The 20,919-nt window shown below is 39.3% G+C and overlaps 1 protein-coding gene across 1 annotated transcript in view; it reads left to right on the top strand.

Annotated features, from left to right (window-relative positions):
- Positions 1–20,919, top strand: part of IBSP (integrin binding sialoprotein) — a 41,275-nt gene that overhangs the window by 7,799 nt on the left and 12,557 nt on the right. The window contains exons 2-5 of the mRNA XM_086961626.1: positions 9,925–9,991; positions 12,714–12,770; positions 13,142–13,216; positions 16,888–16,932. Of these exons, the coding sequence (XP_086817752.1) occupies positions 9,938–9,991; positions 12,714–12,770; positions 13,142–13,216; positions 16,888–16,932 (231 nt within the window). The 5' untranslated portion in view covers positions 9,925–9,937. The remainder of the gene's footprint in view (positions 1–9,924; positions 9,992–12,713; positions 12,771–13,141; positions 13,217–16,887; positions 16,933–20,919) is intronic.

Below are 20,919 nucleotides of genomic sequence, written 5' to 3'. Positions count from 1 at the left end.
GACACAGGAAGTGCATGTTGGCCCATTTTCTTTTCTAAGACCTATGTCAGCTGTGGGGTCGTCCAGGACGCATTATCTCCTTTGCTTTTTAATGTTTTTATCGACCCATTGATCTTAGCCCTAGCTGTACATGGTTGTAGATTCTACAACAATGCTGATGACTCTCAATTCATCTTCTGGCTTGAGAATACTGGCCAATCCCACCAGGAATTTCAATCTATTTTAACACAGATAAGAGTAAGCTGGTTATTCTTAATCACATATCAGATCCCTAGGCCAACACCTAGTAGCCCTCTGAGCTCGGTGAACCTCCTGTTCCAAAAGCATCTGTTAAGAGCCCGGGCCTCATGGTAGCCAACCAATTGTCCATCATCCCCCAGATTCAAGCAGTCATAACAAAGTGCTTTAGCCCATTGAAATCCATTAGGAATGTTGCTCCTCTTTTGTTACCAGAGACTTTGAAATATGCTATTACAGTGGTAATGGAGCAGCTCTTGAACTATGCAAACTCCCTGTATGTGGGTCACCCTGCAACTTATTTACACAAATTACAAACCATTCAAAATGCAGCAGTGAGGATAATCTGTGAATTTCACAGATATGCCCAAATCCCTCCATGTCCTTAATAAAGCATCACAGTGACTCCCCCTCTAACAGAGAAATGTTTTTAAAACAGCTTGTAATATTTACACATCCATTCATGACCGGGCCTTAGTCTTTGTAGCAAGCAGAATTATGAATTATGTTCCTCCTTGACCTCGCAGATCCTCTCTTGCAAATTAGTTGAGAATTTATTGATTCACGCAACAGAAAGCAAGGGGCAGGAGCTTCTCTGTCCTGACACCCATCTTATGGAACTCTCTCCCTTCCTCGATCAGAGTGGAACCTAACAGGAAGTTTTCGAAAGCCTGGCCATTTAAGCTATGTCTTGATTAGCCTGAGCCCTCTCTCCTCTCCCTCCTGATTGTCATAGCCCTAAGAAAAACCTTGGTTGTACGAGCGCTCTATATGTTTTCCTAACATAACATAACATTGCATAAGGCTGGTTCATTTCAATGTACAGAAATAACCGCAGGGCTGGCAGCTAGCCTATCTCTAGATTTGGTGAGCTGAGTACCCTTGGAATGGCATTTTTGCCATCCTAACAGACCTTACTCCAGCCGCTAACCTTTAAACCAGGGTATATATCTTCCTCGCATAGGTCCACAGAGGATTCCAATTGCCAAATTTGCTAATAGGTTCCAAGTATGAGACAATTATTCAGCAGCTTTAGCTTTCCTTTGAAATGTGCCACTTAGGGTGACATGAGACCGCTACCATGATTGATTATAAAGGTACTCATTTTAAAATGCGCTGTGGAGTAGAGTTGAGCTAAAACATATTTGTTCAAGGTCTCACCAAAGTCTTTGACAGCACTAGCAATCACTATTGAGAAACAACCTTAGAAGCATTGTTTTACAAAACTATAACATAAACAGTTCCCATTAATAAAATGTAAGCAACTGAAATAAAGTTAATGGATTTTGAAACGTAATTTATTCTAAGAGACAATAAAGCTTGCGATTTAGTCAGTTGAGCTTTCAACCTGATGTGTGAAATGATTTCAAGTAGTTCATAGGGATTTAAAATATTTTCCATTTAATACATATTTAAAACATATGTATTAAAGGTCATTCACACTGCCCATGGGCAAATAAGGGCCCCTGAGAAAATAAGTACAGGGATGCCTGAGGATTCTTTCTATTTATAAGCTTTATTGAGCATTTATTTAAAAAAAACACATTCATAGCCACAATGCAAACCCAGTAAATGTAATAAAAATACACAAAGTGTTGGGACAGGAAGACCATCAGTAAGACCTAAAATATTGAGCCCTATTCACAGAACTAACTTAAGACAAAATCCTAAACTTACTACCATTTTGGTATTCACAGAAGGCTCTTACTCATTTTGGTATTCACAGAAGACACTTACTCATTTCGGTATTTACAGAAGGCATTTAGGAGTCCTAAAGTTAGGACTCCTAACTACCTTCTGTGAATACCGAAAGTCTTAATATTAGGATTTTTCTCATTTTAGGAGTAGTAAAGTTAGGACTCCTAACTTTAGGACTCCTAAATGCCTTTAGTGAATACCGAAAATCTTAAAGTTAGGATTTTTCTCAGTTTAGGAGTAGTATAGTTAGGAGTCCTAACTTTAGGACTCCTAAATGCCTTCTGTGAATACTGAAAATCTTAAATTTAGGATTTTTCTCAGTTTAGGAGAAGTGAAGTTAGGACTCCTAACTTTAGGACTCGGAAATGACTTCTGTGAATACCAAAATGAGTAAATGCCTTCTGTGAATACTGAAATGAGTAAGTGCCTTCTGTGAATACCAAAATGGGTAAGTGCCTTCTGTGAATACCAAAATGGTAGTAACTTTAGGATTTTGTCTTAAGTTAGTTCTGTGAATCGGGCCCACTATCTCTAAGGTACCAAACTTAAATTAATCCATGCTGATTTATGGTATCATTAATGAAGCAACAAACCTCCTCAGCACATACATTTGTAAAGATGAAACTTTCAACGACAGAGAGGTAAACAAAGAAGGAAACACTAGAGGTGCATACATTCCTGAGGGTAATAAAATACCGATTGCACCACACCCTTAGACGTAGTGGCTCTAATTGTATTGCTCTAGAAAAAAGAACCCTTGGTCTTTGAAATGTTTCTTCGTTGTCCCAGATGGTGATTGTAAAGTTATCAGATCTAAAACTAAATACTGAACCATAAGGCAGAAACCCTTTTTGTATTTTATAGAAGAATCCTCTCTGCAACCACAGGTCCAGGTATGGCCTTTATAATATGTATTCAACACATGCCAAACTGGAAGGTCTTGAATCAATGTAGATTACTATGTTCACTTCAGTTTTGCTGATGTAGCCTATTTGATTCGTTTGGGAATCTGCACCCACCAGCTCTGAACATTGTATTGGAGGTCACCTGAAGGATTATTTCAGTCCTGGGTTTACTTCATGCGTAACAATATAGATATTGGAAAATGTGTTATATGTTTCTGAGATCAAGTTAGTCAATGTTTTAATACACTTTACCCCACCCAAAATATCTGATGAATCCATAGGTGTTCACTGCATGTCTGAAATCACGATTAGAAATCCAATGTACTGCAAGCAAAACACCTGATAGGTCTATAAACACTGCTGAAAAAGAATCTCACCTCACTCACACTTTAAATATAGTCTCAACAGATCCTACAGATACAGTTCAAAAGTCTAATGACTTAACTTTATTGAACTCTCGTGCAAATGCTTAATGAGGAAGCCATGCCTTACGTAACCAATGTACACATGCTAATGCCTAAGTCAACTTTCTATAGCTAGTACACAGGGACATGTGTCGTGTTCAGTATATACTTTGCATGACTTTACTTACTTGAAAAGATGGTCTACTGCACCCACAGCAGCTTTAGCCTCATTTGAGCACCCTTCTACCACAAGTATTGCAAAACTCAATGCACATCCCATCTGTTACCCAGCAGGTCTCTTAAGCTCAATCTTTGATGGCGTTGTGAAATCATAACTCCTCCACTACACTCATAATTTTAGGTGACCTCAAAGATAACCCCAAAACCACCAACAGAATAACTTATTTCCCCAAATCCCATCTAATCACACAGTCAGTCACACTCACATGGTAATCACTCAATCTACCCACTACCAACCCATCACTCTCTGGCCATGCTATCACTTAGAAGAACAAATCTCATCCCCTGCTAATTACTTGGACAGCATTCCATTGCATCATTTTTGCCCACTATCTCCCTCTTGACAGAGACCAGCCAAATGCAAACGAGTCTTGGTACAAATGGAACAGTCCAACCAAAACACGTCTGGTAGATTTCAATTTCTCAAAGAAAATGAAAGCCTTCATAAAAAAGACAATGTGGGCAGCCCCATTTCAATTACTGAACATACAGAAGATATGATCAAACTGTGGCTTTCACAGAAGAAAGACACTGAACGTTGTTCTTTGGCTAACCAACTTAGCTACTGTACCTCCCTCCTTATGGGTCTCCTTCAGTTTACTTTTAAACCACTCAACAAAGTTAAACCTTTATCTACATGAACGTTTCAATCTCTCAGAGACACCATCACTTCACAATACTGCAATCGAATTGACTGGTTGCTGGTAAAAAGCAAAGCAAGATTGAAGCCACTAGTCGTGCAAAGCCATTAATTGATCCTCTCCATATTCCCTCTTTTACAATCATAAGTCGTGAGACTTCATCTAAAAATCTACACTTAGCCAACAAAAACCTACTAGCATCAACCAATACTCCCTATGCAGCAGCAATATTTCATTTAGCTGTAATTTTCTTGGGCCAATACAGTGGAACACTCTCCTGGCACACATTTGCCTGTGGCCTGTGATGATGTTATTCAAAACCTCTCATAGAAACACCCCATTTTACAGGATTCATCTTATCTAACTTTACCAATACTACTCTGCCACTATACATTTTTAATCATGTATTAGCGGTCAAATATGTAAATGGCTGTATTTTCATCCATATTTTTTCTTCCAACACCCACTATAGTCCACCCAAATCTATATGCCTCCATTCAAACCCTCTAGGTTTCTAAGTACTGTCTTACTGTTGCTATGTACAGCATTAGTTCCTCAACTAAATATACATAAAATAAATAATAAATATGGTAATTTAAAAAAGGTTCCCATTATTTGTCTAATAACATTGAAGAAGTGAGTCTGGATCTAATTCACAGAACACAAGGTCAATATGCATGCTCAAAGTTCCCCATAAGAATGCTGTTCTTGGTTCAAACAGGTCTTGTTTTTTAATCATAAGATTTTCCACTGTCTGCAAACCTGTCATTGTTGAATGCATTTGCTCCATCCTACTGAGGACTTTCTCCTGTCACAGCATGTCATCATCATATGGCATTTCCCAAGCGTTAATGTCATTTTAGGACACCCAGCACAGAATGCACCATATTTTTTATGCTAGTGCATATATTTAATTAATTTATATGTCTAAGCGGTTGTGTAGATTGCAGCTGATCTGGCTATTGAGAAGATTCACATACGCTAAACAAATAAAAAGAAAAACAAGGGGTCTGCAATGAGAAGCATTTATTTACAACATATTAGATTAAATACTAGGCGTGAAGTAGTAGGTGCACTTGATAAAGTTCTTATTAAAAGGTAAGCTAGTGACAGTCCATTGTCACAAACCCCCCAGCAATGCACACTTAGCTTGTGGGATACATTGGCACAACAGACACAGGTGTCTTGGAGTGGAAGGACATCTAAAAGGAAAGTGTTAGGAAGAGGGTGGTCAAGTTGAACAGGTTAGTAAGGAGTGATGTGAGCTGGGTAGGGTTCACTTTGACCTATCACAGCTTGTTTTGTCTACTAAATAAATGCCCTGACTTGAAGATGAATGGATAGTTCTATACACTTTGATTTAAACTAGACTTAAACATGTACTGTAATTAAGTGAGGTGACCACTGCAAAACTAGTGCGTCAAGCCAATAATGAGTCATTCGGCACAGCAAACTTTAGAACTAGGAAAATAATGGTGTCTATGAACTTGAGATATATCATAGTGTTACCTAAGTGCCAAAATATTGACCAGACATCAATATGTCCCTCTGATATGTTAAAATCTCTAAAGTCTTAAATCTCGTACAATCCACATTCAAAATAATACCGGATAGGGTTAATTTTCTGTTCTAACTCCAGTCGCTGCATGCATTGCTTTAACGTGGGATTAGGAGCATTTTCATTTTTTAATAAGAACATATTTAGTTATGGTTGATACTTTGGCAATCAACTACTTTGAGTCTATGTTTTTGCCCTTTTCTATGCATATTCCTCTTAGTTCCATTTAGTGATTATTTTGCAATGTACGAGGGACTACTTAATATCTGAAGGTTACTCAATCATCACACTTTTCAATACAGTCAAATCATTGGATCATAAGTACATTACATGCATCCCTTTTTTCAGTGCAGCTGACATTCTATTGTCAGAACTCAAGTGCGAGACTGACCTCAAAATGGCCATATTTTTGGGTGTCCTTTTACAGATTGGGACCACTAGACACCAAAATGGATGACCCAAAGTCTTGCAAGATCAACAACAAAGCCACAATCTTGCAAAACGTCAGGGTGCTATCTTGGGTTAGACTCCCGAAATCCCCACCAATACTTGCTAAATACTCTAATTAATTTTGGGGCCCATGCTTGCTGGAAGGTAGATCATTGCATTTACCATGGGTCTCCATCCTGCCTCCCATGACCACTTTGAAAGTTTAATCTACCCTGTAGCGTCCCATCACATTGCTGGATACATACATTAAAATAATATGCTTATTCATCCTTCTCTTTGCTTTCTTTTTTTTCTCACATGAGCTGTTGCATTAATTCCCTCAGTTAAAAACAAACAAAATGCAAGAAAGACAACTCCCCTTAAGTGTCTGTTTGACAATGTACCCTACTTCAATTGGAAAACGAAGCCTCAAAGTGAGGTAGAGATGTCTCCAGGCTTCCCATTGTCAATGTTTCACACATAGTGTGCAAAAACCTTAAACTCTTGTGGGGAGCATGTGGCCTTATGGCTAGCACATCTGAACTTTGTACCTGGGAACAAGGTACTAATCCAAAACTCAGATCAATGCCTTGTGATTCAGGATGAATTGTTTAATCTCCTAAAAAAAATGTTAAATCCGTATTTGTAAAGCTCAAACTACTCACCCTTAGGGGACTCAAGGCACTGGGGGCCGTCGTGGAAGTTAAGTGAAATATTGCCCAGAGTCACATGGTGCTGAGCTGAACTGCCACTGGAGCAGGGGATTGAATCGTGAACCCTGTGCTCCAAAGTCAGCTACCCTGGCCGCTGCACAACGCCTCTCCACCTCATACCTAAAAATGTGTAATGTCTGATCCTCTTGTAAGCACACAAATGCTCAGTCCAATTTCACACCTAGTAAACAACAAAGCCACTTACCTAGCAACAGGCATACAATCAATACATCTGCTAATTTAGTTTTCACATAGGGAGAGACCACAGAAAAAATGTAATGTGTCACTAAGCTCATAAATAATTTGGCCAGAACTACTCCGGGAACCTTTAAAATGAAGTGTACCGACAATATCTTTAACTATATATGTAGCCAATTAGCATTGGTAAATTTAATTTGTCTGGCTTTAATATGCTTTTCAGGCATCCTAAGAAAGGCATGCATAAATGGGGGAGTAGTATCATCACCATTGCAGAGTCTATGCACTCTTGGTGGAGAGTCCTCACATAAAAAGTTCGGGAGTTGTATACATACAAGTCTAGAAATTGCTTTGTAAGTTGCAAATAATCGGAAACATACTAAAGTGTAAGTTTACCTTTGTGAATCAGGGCCATTCTCTGTACCTCTTAGCACATTAAAGACAGACCCATTGGCTTTGCAAATGCTACCTGCACCATTTCTGTGTCATTACCCCCTGTTTCTCAATTTTTCATGTCTTTCAATCAGGAAACTATTTGGACTTCTGGCAACGCATCTCACCTCTGTGTACAATTCTGCCCCAATACATTTCTCTGATTATGCTCTACAACTCTCTTCTTACCCCAAGCTGAGTCGCAGTTTCTCCTTACAGTGTGTCATAGAAATCTGCATAAGACATAGTATTAGCATTGTTTCTACAGCCCTTAAATAATCACAAAGTATACATAAGCATACCTTACTGTCTTGTTTGAAAAAATGCTATTTATGTGACTACAAGTATTGAACCAATAAGTCCAACCTACCATGCTGCAATTGCTGTGGAGCTTACAAACTGTAGACCCTAAGCAGGTTGTTAGTACAAGATCCTGCTTTTATATAGTTTATGCTTGAAACACTTATTGATGTTGTCCAATCAATAGCACCCAAACATGTTTTATGGGATACAATGACAGCCGCAACTATTTTGTAGGGGTGTGGGCTTGTATAAGTTACACTTACACTGCACATCAAGCTAGATAAGAAAATCTGAAACTTTTAAAACTAAAAAGAATATTTCACATTTATCACGACACAAGGATCTGTTGTGTCAATCAATCTTGTAAAAAGGGGAAAACAATGTAAGGTTGCACATCTACAAATGCCCTTGTAAATCGCTTTGCATGTGCATGCTTACAATAACACACACCTGCATTTGGGACCTTCACAAGGAAATCAAACGTATTGTACATAATTCTGTCCCACTTTCACACTCACTTAAAGAACAATGGGAATGTTACAATAGTACAGTAATCAGATTGGTAAGGATGATAGCATTTGCTCATGCACTCATCTTTGGGATGTCTTCAATTTTTCTGATTCATTTTGAGGTCAGTATCCAAAGTTAGCTTCAGCATTTAAGGCTCCGCTCTTTTTATTGGATGTTCATTTGGATAATATGGACACTAATTCTGTAACTTTCAATCAATACACCTACACTCTTAAACCTTCTACTATATATAAATGGTTGATAATGAATAACACTCATCATATAAAGCAGGAATTACTATGACATAATGAATTGAATATTTTGTGTTTGTATCAGATTTGGAATGGTATTTGGAACAATTCAGAGTACATCTTGTGCTGTCAACACTTCTTAAACACTATTATCTACATACAACAGGATGTTATTGACACCTAGTCCTGCATAAAATGGAACTTTTTAATAGTAAATGTTGTTGGACATGCTCTTTATCTGAAGGTAATCTAATACAATTTAATATCCCATGCCCTTCTGTTACCAATTCTAGTTTTAAGTTTGGTCAATGAAGAATAAAACAAATATTTCTTCTTATTTTTTAAATATATTTTGTGTAGTTTTTTTAGAGGGCTGGGCTGGTTTAGCTATGAGTAGGAACGTTAGAGATTTGTTATTAGTAAATGTTTTTAGGAAAATTACTTTAATTGGAAAAAATGCTAATATTTCATCATACTTAGCATTGTGGAATAGTGCGTGTTATCACAACCCTATACTTGACGGAGCACACGTTTCTTCCATAAATTCAGCAGTTAAATTAAAGTTATTATTTTCCACCTAAATGTCATTTTCTTTCCAAACCTTGTAATACAGGTATCATCAGTAACAAACTTTAGCTGGATTTTCCTTGATTAGAAATTATAATTTTTTCCAACTTTTTATTCCTGAGCACTAAGATTATGTATTATATTAATCTACATGAATGTTTACATTCTATTAATTATTTCCTTGAGTATTCTTTATAATGTGCAAATTGGTGATGTATGTTTTTTTTGTTTGTATTACTTTTATTTTGAAAACCTTTGTTATCCTATCCCTTTTCAGTTTTCTATTTTTTTAGCATAAACATCTTTATTTTTTAAAATTAACTTGTTAGCCCTTTGATTAACGTGTTATTCATTACACTTTGTACCTTAGGATGTTTAGGGGAACATTATGATAGACTGCTTTAATATATTAATGTTATTTATGCATCTATTATGCTGATAATATTTCTGGTCAAATATTGTATTTAGTAGTATACAGAATAAACGTTTTAAAAAAAATTGTTTACTTAGTACTATGCATTTCTAACATTCAAACTGACCTTGAGCATGGTGCAGCTACCACTTTGCAACAATTATATTATCGCAAGCAAGAGGCTGGTTGTAATAAAGCATAAATAACATGCAGTACAACTGATGCAGTATTAGCGCATAGGCTACCGCACACTTTACCTCCTGAGTTGACCTTGGACGCAAAAGTTAAAACAATCAGCTTTAAACAATTTCAAATTCATTTTACAATTCTTATGTGCATCTAAAAGTTTGCAATTGAAAACGAAGTTACAGTATTCTTATTGTGAACAGACCGCTCTTAACTCTGTCTTCTGTTTTATTTTTTCAGGAATCTTGGCAACATGAGGGCTATCATTGTTCTGATCCTCTTTATTGGGGCAGTAAGCGCTTTCTCAGTAAGTAAAGCAATGTATATATTATTATATCACATCCCCTTGTTGTGTGTTCCAGTCCAAGGAAATCATTTTAGACAGATTCATTAACAATTTGCCCAATCATGAATATTATATGTGTCTCTTGCAGCATCTGTTGCCAATGTACCAGGCACTACTCTTAGGTCCTGATTACAAGTGGCCAGTTATATTTCGATCCCTACATTAACATAAACACCTGTTCGCACGGGGATTGTAATTATATAAGTGGTGCAGTGTTTATTGCACCCTGTACTTACTGTGTGTAGCTAAGTCTGCACCCTCCATTAAATTTCGTAAGGTCAGACCCACTGGAATGTAAAAGACGCAGAGTTAAGCGCAGTAAACACCGAAATCTGCATGGCATCTACCACAAATTCAGAAAAGAAATATTGCATCCGATACATTCGAAACATATCAATGTCGTATTTTATTGGCTGTGATAATTCTCGTAACCAACAAAGGGGACTCCTTTTAAGTGGCATTAACTTTTGGCGCTAAAACCTGTCTACAATTGTTCGTTGATAGGATTTTGCTTCAAGAGGCATGGGTGGTTGCATGAGAAAGCCCATGTACCCACCATGTAACGCCCCCTTGGCACTAAGTAACGCAAAGCAGTGCTTTGCCCTGCTTTTGCGCTACTTTTAGGGTACTTTCCAGCACAAAACAAGTTTTGAGCTGGATATCAAATCACCCAAAAACATTTTGTGCTGGTTAGTATCACTTTTGCTTGCTAACCAGCCCAACATGTTTGAAAATCTACCCCTTAGTCCCCAAGCTGAGGCAGACGCGTATTTGTTGTTTTTGACGCTCAGCACTAGAATCAGCTTCCTGCGCAGTTGAGGTCCTGAGATCAGCAACAACTTTCATAAAAGCTTTGAAGACCTGGCTCCAGTGGCGGCTCACAGTGGGAGTGCTGCGGGGCGGTGAGGCGGGGTGGGGAGGGGCAGGGTTGGGGGTAGTGGAGTCAGACATACAGCGTCCACGAGTAAAGCAAGGAAATAAATGAATAAAACTATTTACCTTGCACTCGCTGCATCGCCTGTGCACAATTTTAATTTCCCAATCTAACATTATAGACACCCATGTTCGATTGGTAAAATGCTCATGAAGCATAGATATGGTTGCGAATGTCTTGGCAATGCTTTGCAGCTGCTGAGCAAGCTTACAAAAAAATGTAATAATTCCCCCTAGGAGTGAGGAAGAGCATGACAGGCGGCCAGCATATAGAGGGAGGGTGAGAGGGATGATAAGAGAATGTGAATAGAGGGGGTCATTAAAAAGAGAGAAAGGCTTGAGGTGGGAAATAATACAGGGAGAGCGAGAAGAGTGTGGGGGAAAGTTTGAGGAGAAATAAGCCAAAGGGAGAGAGAAACACATTGACTCCCATGATGTGCTTACAGAAAAAGAAAAAATAAGTTCCCTGAATGCAAGCAAAGTCTGCAGTGGAATGTTACAATTCAACCAATGAGAACCCTCTGAAACTGGAATTCTCTTGAGTGCCACATACACATGAATAGTGATTAAAGCAATTGAATTAGTAGCAGGGAAAGGTGATAGCAACAAAGCCACCCCATCATGATCACGGGGCTGACCAAAAGCCCACTAATGTAAACTGGAAACTATGGATCAGGCCAACAGACAGCTTAAATCTGTCTGTGCCCAAAACACAAATAAAAAAAGAAATCAATACAAATTCTCATTCATTTAGGCCTTCTTTACAAGCCCCTCGGTTAATTGTGAATTGTTCAGTAATGTCTATCACCACACATATTGCAATTAGAGGCTGTCTTTCCTCACTAAATTTCAGTAGGTCAAATCTGCCAAAATGCATTGCAAGAAAAATACCTGACAGTTCTTGGGACAATCCTATTTTGGTGCTTAACACACTAAAATCCACTTGTCCTTGTAATTATCTGGAGTTTATCTGGCGACGTCCCCATTATCGAGAGCAAATTTTTAATTGGGAGTAATTAAATAGACTTCATTACTTTTGGTCCTGCAGGTTCAGATTTTTTTGGATCTGATCAATTGTGTCCAAAAACAGTACTGTAATGAAGCCAGGGAACAGTAACTTTCGGCATGGGCAACTATGCATATTTAAACGGAAAATCCTTTGAATTCGTCAAACTGTTGCAGGTACCAACAATTGTTTGGCTAATAAAGTACAGCTAAAACTTGTATTTGATAATTTACAAAGATTTTTGTGAATCAACACATGCCAGTCTGAGAGAGGTACAGAGAGGTAGATACAGAGATTCTTCTGCATTGAGAGGAAGCTGAGACTGGTGTATCTTTACCCACCAAAATAAAGTTAGAGTTGGACTGGCCTATAGGACAATCTGGCAGTGCCTGACGGGCTGGTCTCACAGATCAATGTATGGACTTGTGTTTTTGGCTATTTATGGGCCTTATAATCTGATGAGCCTATTTGTATTGTTGATTTCTCTGACATTACCACAAACATTGCCTGCAGCAGGCACAATTGAATGTAGTCTCCCATACCTTGCAGGCACTTACACAGGCCACTTTTTTAACTAATGGGGGCCACTTTTAATTTGGTACCCGGGCCTATTTTCTGTTACAGTCCGACCATGAACCAAATTACTTATTGCGCTCAATCTCATTATGAACTGCTTAGCAGGATGTGGTGTGCAGTGCTTTAAAACTATATTGTGCCTACAGTCTAACATTTTCTCACACACAGGCGAGGCGCTTCAACAGAGGAAGAGGCTGGGACTCAGATGAATCTGACGAAAGAAGGGTAAGCAGTAATTGGACACGGCTTTCACTTTGGCGAACAGGGCTCTTTGGTGCAGCTAAGTTTTACTCCCACAAATGTAAGGCATTGCATGCCCCCATAACGGGAGAGCACTGTGCAAGAGATGGGCCGCCAGGCAATGCGGAAAGAGTTAGAGAGATACATAGGGTGAAGGTGTGCGTTAAAGAGACTGTGAGAGTGGGTTTCCCTGGGACAAGTATTAGTTATGGACTGCACACTTCACAAAATGATTTAGGCACCACACTTTACTTTATAAAAAAGAAAGTATGCTCTACTCGCTTGTATATGTTTCATCATCCTAATTCTATACTATGCTTAAAAAAATCAACACATTATTTTTATTATTTATTTAGGTCTACAGGCCGAGACAACACTATTATTTTTCAAAACAAGCATATGGACGTGCACCAGTAAAGCAACCAGTTAAGGTAAGAACATCTACTGCTGTGAAGAAATATTTTTTCCACTGTTCAAAATCTTTAAACGTATTAGAAAATATACTTAACTTGTATTTAATCTCTTATATTTCATAGTAATCAGAAGAGTGCTTAGGATTAGTTGGGAATTTATATTGAGGACACGTGAAAGTCTCTGCTCGGGCTTAACATTCAACTGAATTGCCCAAAAATTCTGCAGAATTCCAATTTAGCTGGCAAGCACCAACTTTTTGATGCATCAAGACACAATTCAGTTTGTGTACCACACACATATAAATATTCTCAGGCAATGCTCAGTATTCATTGATGTTGTGGGTTGTTTGTATATGCCTTTTGAAGGGAAACTTTGGCAGTAGAGCAGTGTACATTGTGTCCCATTGTTTATTTTAATGTTGACCCCATAAAATAGCGAAAGACTATTATGACTCATTAGACTGGCTGTAGACAGATCAGCTCCCTGGATTGCCACATCTAGTGAAAAGACGTGGCCTTCCTGTGTAGCTGGTTTACTCAGGAATTAAGTGCCCCACAAGCATTCTACTGAATGACAATGGGGACAGAATTACAATCCAACTATTAGATTAAAATGGAGGAAACTTGACTATACTTTTACACGTGCAGTTAGGAGTGCTACATTCATGTTTTACTTCTTCAAAATATTCAGTGCGCAGAATTTTAAGGCAACAGTTTGTAAATGTAAATGTATTTGAGCTTATATAGCGCACAGCTTCCCACAAAGGGTTTCCCGGCGCTTGCTTAGGAAACCCGTCCTGGTATTCCCCTGTGAGATAACCCCGGCAGGGTATCCACAAGGTGAAAGCCAGGCATCCCACCACGAGGGGCTGTTGTGGAGATTAAGCAAGCTATTGCCCAGAGTCGCAGAGTGTGAACCCGTGAGTCGAGAAGGCACCGGAGCGAGAATTATCAAGTCCGTGGAATTTTTGAGCCCAAGACCCGCCGAGGCGGGGAATTGAACCCTGGTCCAGGGCCGATCTCAGCTTCCGGGTCTGCCGCCTCTAACCCCTGAGCCACACTTCTCCAGTTGTTTCTGTCATTGAAGAGCTATCTGATCCACTAAAACATGCACACTCAGCACATTTTAGAAACAGGGGTAATCCTAATGCAGATTGGCAGGGAATGACATCTCTACTATTAAAGTTTCCTTTTAACAAGTGATCTCATTCCATGTTTCCTACCTTCTCATTCAGATGTCCACTAGACTCTCTTGCTCACTTCTATCAAGTAAAATATAAAGGATTTTACTACTTTCATTCTCTAGCAATTCTGGAGCAAAACTGCCTCCTCAGATATATGAAAGAAACTTGCTGTTGGATTACAGCTGACCAGGAGCAATTGTCAATGCTTACCTTTCTTGTGGCTGAATATTTTGAAACTGTGTCACCCCTTGCAAAACAAACCTCCCTTCCATTGAGGCACTGGAAATGGTAAGGTTGTCAGTCAGATAAGTGGCAGTGCCAGTTTTGATTGCTTGATTTTGAAGGTGTGTGCTGGCCACAGGAGCCAGTGGAGCTCGATCAGAGTAAGGGTAATATTGTGATATTTCTTGAGGCTCTTGATAGTTGTGTAGTATGCCCTTCATAGAGGTCTGTGTGGAGTCTGGAGGCCCACCGAGAGGGTTGCCACCACTCCACTGCAAAAGTGTTAAGGCTTGAACAGCATTTCTGAAGTCACCTTAGGGGAGGAAGGGTTTCACTTTCTTCAGTAGAAAGATCTTAGAGCTCTTGGCAATGTGTTTTTGAGAGTGAGTTTGGTGTGCACGATAAATCTGAATAGCTTGGCATTGGTTCAAAGTTGAGATTCCAATCTGTGGAGAGTAAAGTCATTCAGCCAGGTTCGCATAGCTGTTGCTATTTGTTTTTGGCGAATAATATCAATTCTGTCTTCTTGGGGTTGAGCTCCAGATGGACCACAAATGCAAATGAGGTGTTTGCTGCAGTGTGCTCCTTAAGAAATTTGGAATCTTGTATGTTTGGAATCCAGTGCTAAGGTTGACTATATGCCTTTGAGGCAGCCTATGTAGACGAGAGTGAAGAAACCAAAAATGGCAAGATTGAGATTCCTGTACAGAGATTGTAGTTTGAATGGAACGCAGACCAGATACGCCAACTAGCATGCCCCATATATGATCAGAATGTCACCCCTGAGGATCTTAAAACACATTGGGACTGCAATGTCAAGGTAAGGTCCTGAGTTATTCTTCAGCTAAGTTTGAGTCAGAAATGCAACATCTATTTAATGGTCAATCATTAGATCATGAAACTCAATGCTATGTGTACCAAGCAAGCATGCATTTATTAGCTAACCTTCAGTGAATGATAGTCTGCATTAGAGCAGTCTAAAGGTGTCCACTGTCTTGTGTGGTAAATATATGCATCAAAAGGTGATGTATAGTATCGAAATTAAGGTTCCATGTGGAGGGTGAATTGAGGGAGAGACCAGCTGTGTGGCGTATTGTAGAGGAGTAGGCATACTCGAGCAGAGTCATGTGCCTTAAGTTGAGCCGGTGTGCAGACAGGCGCAGACAACCTTGCCTTTGGTTTGCATTCAATGTTGTTTACTGTTGCTTCTCACTATCTGTGAATGTGATTTCTTGCCTGCCTTTGATAGCCCAAATTCACAAAGACAGAGCAGTTATCTATTGTTCCAGAACTCAGAAGACTAATAGGTGATGATCTGGTGGCAAAAGCAGAGCTTCCTTTAAACTGAATGCCCCTTTCCATGATTTTCCCCCTTAATCCTTTCATTCTGAGGCTGGTTCTATACCCGGATTCTGGAACAAAGAGGGTTTGTGTCCAAATTTAAATTTCAAACTGTGTGCAAATGTTGGACATTTTACATGAACCTGCTGTCCATCGACACCCATTCTGCAGGGTATTTCAGTGGAAGAATTTGTGTGGGGGAAAACTCTTTGAATGAGGAAATGCCCATGCTACCTGATATTCCCTGTTGTGAATGGTCTGTATGAATAACTTTGCTTTCTACTTATTTTATGAAATGAGCAGTTCTCGAAGCAGACTAACATCAAATGATAGAGCCTGAAGAGGCAAACAAACATTGTCTAGGAATTCTGGTATTAAATGTAAATTGATACTTGTATAGCGCACTACTCTCCCGCAAGGGTCTCAAGGCGCTTGTACGAATACCGCTGTGGAACCCATCCTGGCTTTCCCTGTGAGGCGTCCACTCCTGGGCACCCCCAAGGTGGAGGCCAGGCATCCTCAGCGTTGTGGGGGCCGTTGTGGAGATTAAGCAAGCTATTGCCCAGAGTTGCAGAGTGGAACTCCATGATTGGAATAGGCACCGAGGCGAGAATTATCAGGTCCGTGGAATTTTGAGCCCCAGACCCACCGAGGCGGGGAATTGAACCCTGGTCCCGGGCTAGACCTTTGCATCAGGGTCTGCCGCTCTAATCATTGAGCCACACTTCTCCACTCTCCACTCATTCAACAGGATGTGGAACATACTATTTTTTGATCTCCATTTGCATCTGATGCTCTTTCATTTTTGGACTCCACCATATTCTGCCAAAGTTGTTCTTCTTCACTAACATCCAGGCCTCAAGTTCTCACATTGCCCTTGTTCGTTTACAGATGCTAACTACACAAACATAATCATTTCATATTTTGTTATATTTTGTTTAGGCCAGAGCTGACTCTTCAGAAGAAAACGAGGATAGCTCTGAGGAGGTAGGTAACATGCATCATAGTTGTTTTGAAAATGTATGAATGCCAGTTTATTTTAATACACAACTTTCCTATTTATTTTTTCTCAGTTTTAGTTAGTGCCTCTGGGTGACACTTTAGCCAATTTGGAGTTTTATGCAAAAAACATGTTAAAAAATACAAATCTTGTTACACTGTGCTGTATGTTTGGGTTAGTAAAGCATGTGTTAAGGACAGTTCTTAGTCAACGGTCAGATGTACTGTGTTATACTACTGGATATAATGTTGTTATTTGTGAGGAGTGTAGGGGTCTCGTTAGAAGGAGTAGTTCTATTGAAGCTTCATACTTAATATTTAACTAAAAACTAAAGAAAGCATTAAAAGGCTAGATCGGGATCAATTTTAAATCCTGCCAATTTCCTAAATCGTGGTAAGGCTTTAGGGGCCCGCTACTGGTGGCACCCATTTACTGCAATAGACCTGAATACTGAGGGCCCAATTCACAAAGTTAAACTTAAATCTGGGATCTAAGTATAGCCCTGAAGTCTAAGTGTAAAAAAGTCCAAGGGCCCAATTCTAAAAGGAAAGCTTAGACCAAAGTTTACCTTTATTAATCTGGCCCTTACTGTTTTTGAGTATTGAGAGTGTTTCCAGAGACAACATTCTATTTTGCCTGGAGCCCTCAAAATCATTGAAGAGCTCCTATATACATTCTTGTAAGACTCCCCTGTGTTATTACGTTTACTGTTTTGTCATTCCTTGAGCCCTAGGCACTCACCCCAAAGACAAGGTTTTATAACTAGCTGAAGCAGTGATCTGCATTACAAATCCCAAATACAGAAGTCACTCTGTGTATACGAACCAGTCTGCACATCTCCACCTCTGCTGAAGAATAGGGCCTGGACATCCTTTGCATGGAGCCTGGGAATCCCAGCACCCCATGACCTCAACATTATAATGTGAATAGGCAACAGAAGGGCAGTTTGTCCAGGTAGAGTGCTCCATAAGCAATCACCTCCTGTGTGACTAACAAGCATTCATTGTCCCGGTAAAGAAGTAGAAGGGACAATTTCAAAGAAGCTTCTGGAAAGTAATAAACAATACATTTTGGATGCCACGGCCAGCACTTTTATAAACAAGAGTGCCTTTTGACGTACCTTGATGTTTCTGTCTACTCATGTGTCATTCGAAATGGTCTTTTAATGTGGTCTATAATATGGCTGTTAGCAAATTGCCAGCAGTCGCCTACTGTCAGCTGAAAATAATGAACTTGCTAGAAGTTTGTTGACGTAAGCAGCGGGAGAGATCTGGTTATGGTATAAAGTTGCTGACGTTGGGATTTGGTAGTCAAGGTTTGAATCCCGGCCTCGGTTCAGCTATCTGTGAAACTAGGCAAATCACTTAATCTCCTTTTGCCAAACAAAAGTGTAATGTTGTAAAATGCTCAGTCGCGTAGCAAGGCGAGGGGCAGGGCGGGATGGGCCGCCCCAGGCGTCATGAGTTTTGGGGGCGGCCTCCCCCTGCTCTTACATGCACCCGCCAGAATAACAGTGCAGCAAAGACAGAGACCGCCACGGGCGGCAAAGTGTGTAGCTACACCACTGAAAACACTCCAATGCCCTTTGGCCAGGTTTGCACTACAAAACATAGTAGATTATCAGCTGGATTTGTATAGAACTGTCACTAAACAGCGATGGGCTCTGTTACATGAATGAGTAGGCAAACAGCAAAAAAACAGAGAGCAGGTTTAACCATTCACTCCCCTACCTGGTAAGTACGGAAACTTTCTTTGGGCACATCATAGCGCCTCAATGTGAATTTTACAATGATAGGTCAAGGCAGTCGTAGATTATGGGGGACTTTTTTGTTTCGTGATTTGTGTTGCACTGATGCCTGTTTGATGGGAAAGATGTTCCCTATTTTCCTAAGTGTCTGCAAAAGCTGAGTTGTTTTGATGCCTGATGAAACAGGTGCAGGGCCTAATTTGAGCCAGCAGTTCCAGGGGATGGGTCCGGCACTCATTTTTGGGGATCAGGACATACTTTTCTCCATTAGACTTTGGCCCAGAGCAAAAAAGAGAAAGAAAGAAAGAAAGAAAGACAGAAAATGGAGAAAGAGGATGGAAAAATCGTGAAAATGAACCTGCAAGAGTGAGATAAAAGAGAAGACGGGTAGGGTGGTGGAAGGCAGGGCCTAACAAAATCCTCTGCAGAGCAGGAGGGCCCCCACCCTTTCAGGGGGGTCAACAAACCTTCAGAGGAGCCTGCATTGAGCCCAAAATCACGTAATATCTGTGAGATATAGGAGCTTAAGGGGCCCATCATTACATTGTATAGAGAGGCCCCATCATTTTGTATTACACCACTGGTGGAAGAAAGAGACATGAGGTGGAATCGAGGCTAGTGATACATGAAATTAATAAATTCTGGTAGCAGTGTGTCCCTAATGGATCTATGGTGGCTACCTTGGACCTTAACCTTTTCCTGTGCAGATTCAACTTGTTAGAAGAATACGTTTTTTGTGTGCAGTGCATTTTGGACCATGCATAAATATTGAATACTCAAAACATTTACATTGTATTGGCAATTATAAATATATTAAATTGTAATTACTATTAGTGAAATGTAACATCAGAATTAAATAAATCTTTAAAAATCTAAGATATATATAACAAAAAAGCATGTAAACAGTTTTAGTAGGGGGTAAGATTTAGCATTCTAACTCCATTCCAGGATACTCGGGGGAAAGTGCATACATTGCGGCCTATTCACAAACGTATTGAATAGTACTTTAATTGTACTACAGTATCCTTACTAATGTACATCAAAATGCTCTTCAATTACCTACTTGCAGAGGACTACACCATTGCCTCTCCTACCTTTCACACGAGGAGATCTCTACCCTGACTGCAGAGATTTCTGCACATGTAGGTATACATCTTAGTAGTAAATGTGGGAGGGGGGTGCCTGCAAAATGGGGAATATTTACAACTAAACGGGAGGGGTGTTAGGAAGGGTAAGGAGGAGTTAAAGCAGGGATCTGGTGGGATATAGCGAGAGCCATGTACCCATCCAGAAAAAGTAAGCCCTTTTCTATTCTCAAGCTGCACTTCTAAAGTTAATACAGTCAAAAAGTACCCAAAACATTTGCTCCAGCTCATAGCAGTAGGGAGTTCAGAACCAGCCATAGCCATTCATAGGTACTATCACACCCTTCAATAGAAAATAATGGTGCTATGGACATAAAACCCCATTGGAAATAATGGTAAAATAACTTAACTATTTTTCTTTTTTTTTCAAATATGTATATAACATTATTTTAATTATCCAATTAAATGTAAAATTGTAATATTTTTTTATTATTTTTAAAAAGAAACATTTTCAATGTAAAAATGAACAGACCTTATTTTTTTTTAAAAGAACTGAATTACATTAATTTGATATTAACTTTTAGTAACTTCTAATACATAATATATACCTATAAACCTTTCTTTACGGTGGGTTTAATTTTTTAAATGTAATTAATAGTGCAGTAAAATTTAAAAGAAATATTCTGCTCTTATTATATATACACATATATATCAATATCTAAGAAAAATGCAGGATCAAGACCGCAAGGTCAAAACGCGCTGGCTGTTGCTTCTTTACCGTTATGCTGATTAAACAAACAATCTAAGAATACTCTAGAGTGCTGCTATTTTCTTGGATATTGATTTGAGTGAGCACCAGTGGAGGAGTGTGCCACATCACAGACCAAGTTGATGCAATACACATATATATGTGTATTGATGTATACGATGATTTATCATTAAAAGTTAACATACAAGCATTTCTTTACACTTTAGTAAATGGTTAATAATTTCCCTAAACCTTACCATAGGGAGATCTCCACCTCTATTGCAAAGGGATCCGCCAAGTGCACAGGACATCAAATAATGTTGTAAATTCACTAGTAATTTTACATGCATAAATTGTGGAAATCCAACAGTAAAGTTACTTTAAAGGGTAAAGT

Source organism: Lissotriton vulgaris, chromosome 3_1 (assembly GCF_964263255.1).
Source record: "Lissotriton vulgaris chromosome 3_1, aLisVul1.2, whole genome shotgun sequence".
NCBI lineage: Eukaryota > Metazoa > Chordata > Amphibia > Caudata > Salamandridae > Lissotriton > Lissotriton vulgaris.
Note: the sequence above shows the minus strand (reverse complement) of the source record. Positions and strands in the feature narration are given on the sequence as shown.